This window comes from Coenobita brevimanus, chromosome 74 (assembly GCF_032717465.1).
Source record: "Coenobita brevimanus isolate Jiangsu-jjx chromosome 74, ASM3271746v2, whole genome shotgun sequence".
In the NCBI taxonomy this organism is placed as follows: Eukaryota; Metazoa; Arthropoda; class Malacostraca; order Decapoda; family Coenobitidae; genus Coenobita; species Coenobita brevimanus.
In genome coordinates this window covers 228,834-234,130 of record NC_137027.1, presented here as the reverse complement: position 1 = coordinate 234,130, position 5,297 = coordinate 228,834, and the positions used below count along the sequence as shown (strand labels likewise).

Below are 5,297 nucleotides of genomic sequence, written 5' to 3'. Positions count from 1 at the left end.
AATGAAATGCTTATTACAGCTGAGTAGATTTCAGCAGAATTTCTTTCTTGCCGGAGTTTTCATGTTCATTCTTTCCAGCAATTATATATTTCTTCTTTCAGTTTCCTGCCGCCTATTATGACAGAGGATGTGGGCGGGGGAGAGCCTTCCTGTTGGGTATCCTTTAGTCACACGTATGGATTAACCCACTCAGTCAGGGTACGGCATATTTTCTTCCTGTCTTCAGACGATTTTATTCTGTGTGGGAGACATTTTTTGAACTGTACGAGTTAGACACAACCATCATAAGCCACTCTACTAAAAAGGCAGGCTCTTGACTGGAATAAGATTGTCTGGAAGCAGCAAGAATAAAATGAAAATTAACTCCTCTTATTGCTGGCATTTTTATATTAATGTACCTTACTTAACCTATCCATTGCAAATATCCTCGTTCTAAGATAATCGACCTACAGTTCTTTCAGTTTCCTATATACCTCTCTGTCTGTCTGTCTGTCTGTCTGTCTCTCTCTCTCTCTCTCTCTCTCTCTCTCTCTCTCTCTCTCTCACCGAAGCCTGCAGAGATCCCAACCTAATTTAGGCTTGAATACTACTGGAGATTGAGGGAGAGGGAGGGAGGGAGAGGAAGTAAATGGAGAGAGGGAAAGTGGATGGTGAGAGCAATATGGAAGAGCGAGAGGGAGGGAGGGAGGGAAGGAGAGGAAAACAGATGGCTGGAAGGGGGAAAGGAAAGGACAGGGAGGAAAAAAAGGAACAGGAAGAATGTGTGACTGGAAGAAGAAATAAGAAAATGAGAGGGAATGAAAGAATGTAAATAGGAGACTGGGAGAGTGAATAAGGAAAGGATGTGGAAGAAAAAAAAGGAGGGACGGAGGGAAAGAGGTTGGAAGGAGAGGAGGTACAAATAAGAAGAGAGAGAGAGAGAGGCGGGGGAGAAGGGATAGGAAAATGCAAGGAGGTGGAGTGGAACCAGAGATAAGAAGTGGGGGATGCGTTTGAATGTGAATTATGAGAGAGAGAGAGAGAGAGACTAGAATTTTTGCGATAGCTGAAATTCCCTCTACTTGATGTTATTTCTCCTTAGCTGGTGAAATAACCTGCCCTTAAATTTAGCAAGGCGTCTACAGCCTGAGGGAGTAAAAAAATAAGAAACTGTTCAGTCTCTCTGATATGATAAAAAAATCCTTTTAAGAATCACAATAATTGTTTTCCACAGTGCTAAAGAGCATGGTTCTTGAAAACAAAATTTAAAGTTTAACTCTCTCTCTCTCTCTCTCTCTCTCTCTCTCTCTCTCTGTGTGTGTGTGTGTGTGTGTGTGTGTGTGTATACAATATACTGTATATATATATATATATATATATATGTGTGTGTGTGTGTGTGTGTGTGTGTATATATATATATATATATATATATATATATATATATATATATATATATATATACAATATACGGTATATATATATATATATATATATATATATATATATATATATATATATGTGTGTGTGTGTGTGTCTGTGTGTGTATATATATATATATATATATATATATATATATTGGGGAGAGACCCTATTGTAACACACAGGGTTGGACCTGTACACTAACTTGCAAGATAGTTCATTACATCATCTCTCAGACTGCACAGTACTAGGAGTTAGCATATTAGATCAGGTGTGGGTCACATCAGAAAACTTAGTAAATAATGTTCTGGTGTGGGAAGACTTTAGTACTATACCTCATACCAATTAATCTGGCCAGGCATGTATGGCAACACTGTTCCCGTCGAGATTCTGATTGGCTGGAGGTGTTTGTTTGATTTCGTTGTTGCTTAAACCTATACTCTCTTTATTATCAGATGTGATAACTTGAGTTTGTCGACAATGCAATCGTCAAAAGCAATAAGAAATCAGTTATATACTTAACAATGAAATTTGCGTAGGAAGATAGAAATGAGTCAACAAAGTATTATAACAGTCCAAGTCAAGGTCAGCATTCGAACAATTCTTTTAAATCTCCGACACTCGATAATGTAACAGAAAATTAAGGAAACCTGCTTAATCTAAGCGTTGGTGTAACACATTTAAATTTTAAGATCAGTCTTTACTGTGATAATAGAGGAGATGTAATGAAATAGTTTTCCTTTAGCCTACTTTGATTTTCGCAATTTTTTCAAACTCCCCTCCCCGCACAACTCGTCTTTTCATTAGAATTTTTAATTATTCAGAGTTGTGGCACGATTTAAGGGTGCGGACTGATTTTAAAATTTAAAAGTGTGTTACACCAGCGCTTAGATTAAGCAGGTTTTCTTAATTTTCTGTTACATTATCGCGTGTTGGAGATTTAAAGGAATTGTTCGAATGCTGACCTTGACTTGGACTGTTATAATACTTTGTTGACTCATATTTCTATCTTCCTACGCAAATTTCATTGTTGTAAAGCAGTGGTTCCCAAACTTTTTCTGGTCGTTACCCACTTTTCATACATGATCCTTGTCCATGGCCCCCCTTCCCCAACCATAACCCATGACTACAGTGACTGTCTACACTACAGTCCTACACTCATCATGTCCATATAAAAATCACTCTAGCAAATCCTGTAATTTTATTGATTCCATTTGTTATTTTCTCTTTTGTTAAGTATTAATAAAGAAATGTGTATTTTGTCTTAGCTGAATCTTATATAATTATTGAAATGGTACTAAAGGAATAATAAAATGCACATTAAAAAAAATCCATACTTAGAGTAATTAAAAATTGCATTATTGCGAAAAGCTGATTCAGCAATAAAAAAAAAATTCACCGGATTGAAAAAGTTTATTAATCCCACGCAATTTGATCTGATCTTTGAATCTTAAAAATCTGATGACTTTATAATTCTGAAATGATATGCTGTCATAGTGAGTCATAATTATCTGCCACAACCATGGTCTTCAATTGCGACACATCCACCTCCTCCCAGACCATTTGCTTCTGAACATTCATGCCAGGTTCATTTTTCCTTCATTTGAATCCCCATTCCACTCAGTGTGAAGGGTGTTGTTGCAGATTATAAACAAGCTTCTTGATTCTTGGTTGTGTTTCACTTAAAGCACACCGTAGGTCATGCTTCACTTCAAGTCTGTTGCGATGTTTCGTTTTAATGTGGAGTAGTTGAGAGAATGCAGCCTCACATGAATAAGTTGATGAAAATGGTAGGAGGTGGCGAAAAGCCAAGTCACATAAGTTTGGGTATGAAGCTGCCATTGATGACCATAATACTGTGAGAGATACAGTTTCAAACTTCATCCTGGCTCCTGAATCCTCCTGAAGTGTCAACAGCTCAGTTTGGGCATCATCATTGTCATCAGGTATGCATGTCACTGGAGCAGTGAAGGGGAACCTTACTAGCCGAGAAGTTAGGCTTTGGATATCTGGGAAGTATCTTTTAAATTCCCCTTCCAAGGCCTCAAGATGTTGGGTAATCAAGTTCTGCGTAGCAGCATCAGACTCCTCTGCAATTTCTGACACTGTCTCCAACATTGCCAAGTTTCCCACTCCAACTTTGCATCTCCCATTCTCCATCTTACGAATTAAAGCTTTGATTTTGTCAACAAAATCGATTATCAAGCTTCCTTTCCCTTGGAGATCCAGGTTCAGTGTGTTCAACTGTTTAAATATGTCAACAAGGTAGGCTAGCCGTATTTCGAAGCTATCTGCAGACCATGCTGACAGCAAATCTTGCTTGTTTTGTATTCTGAGAAAGAGGTTGATCTCTTCTCTGAGCTCAAATACACGCTGAACAACATTTCCTTTTGATAGCCAGCGAACTGCTGTATGAAATAGGAGGGTTTCATGAGCTGCATCCATATCTTGGCAGAGTTTCTTGAAAAGGCGTGTGTTAAGAGCACTACCTTTTACAAAGTTAAGTCTTTATAATGGTATTCAGAGTGTCCTGTAATTCTGAGGGCAGCGTTTTTGAAGCAAGAGCTTGCATGTGGATCATGCAGTGAAGAGGTATAGCATAGTTTAGGAAGCCTTAGAATTAGATTGAGTTAAATTATCTACTCCCCTAATACATCTCTATGCCTTATTTTATGTCAACAACACAGAATCAGATTTAAAAAAAAAAAAAAAAAATTAAAAAAAAAAAAAAAAAAAAAAAAAAGGACGTATTACCTGTGTCTGGCAACAAAGCATTGCACAAACCTGTACTGAACCTGTGTAAGTTCTCTCCACTGACTACCTACTCGCTAAACTCCTTCGGTTCAGGTTATGGCCCCCTACAGTCTGATATATTGCCCCCAAGGGGGCCATGGCCCCCAGTTTGGGAACCACTGATGTAAAGTATATAACGGATTTCTTATTGCTTTTGAGATTGTATTGTCGACAAACTCAGTATCATATCTGATAACAAAGAGAGTATCGGTTTAAGCAACAACGAAATCGAACAAACACCTCCAGCCAATCAGAATCTCGGCGGGAACAGTGTTGCCATACATGCCTGGCCAGATTAATTGGTATGAGGTATAGCTACCATTGCATGGACATAGTCAATGTTAAATTCAGTGATGACAGTGTCAGAGCTAGTTACGAGAAAGTGCCTAACTAAAAGAAAGCGGATTTTCAAAAATTACAGGAAATAATTGCGTCTAGTGACTGGAATCCCGTTGTTTGAACAGATGTTATTAATGAAGCATAGCAATCGCTCACACATACTCCCAGTAAAGCAGTAACACTATGTATTCTAATGCACAACAGATGGCCTGCTGAAAATGTTATATCCAAAAGGGGGAATATGGATATTAAGCGTTGCCTGTCAGCTAAATAAGTTGCAAAAAACTATATATATATATATATATATATATATATATATATATATATATATATATATATATATATTGCCACAAAGAATTAGTCAAAAACGTAAATATGATGGTTTTAGTTAAAAAGCTAAGAGATTAATAAAACAAAGTTGGAACAAATTTGAAGCTCACGTTGTGTGTATCAGTACATCAACACTAAAGAATTTTTCAGCTACATCAGAACAAGAAGGTAATATTACCAACACGGTGGCTTAATCGGTAGAAAGTTGGCCTGCAGTCCTAACGGACCCGGGTTCAAATCCCGCTGGGGCAGGGAACAGTTTAAGGATTTGAATTTCATAGATATCAGACTGTACTGATCTACCAGGAGACCCGCTGACATGTCGTAAAAATACCCCCGCTAATACCAATACACCAGTACTGTATGAGACAGCCCTAGTATGTATTCAGTATGGACGGTGGGTATTAGCGCCGAAGTGGTGACATGTAGAGGTGTAC

The 5,297-nt window shown here is 37.9% G+C and overlaps 1 protein-coding gene across 1 annotated transcript; it reads right to left on the bottom strand.

Moving 5' to 3' along the window:
• Positions 1 to 3,018: 3,018 nt before the first annotated feature.
• On the bottom strand, positions 3,019 to 3,843 carry LOC145407763 (zinc finger BED domain-containing protein 5-like). Its single transcript, XM_080278633.1, has 2 exons — positions 3,268 to 3,843; positions 3,019 to 3,162 (listed from the first exon to the last, which is right to left on the bottom strand). Exons 1-2 carry the CDS (start codon positions 3,841 to 3,843, stop codon positions 3,019 to 3,021), a joined length of 720 nt encoding a protein of 239 aa, XP_080134759.1.
• Positions 3,844 to 5,297: the final 1,454 nt, after the last annotated feature.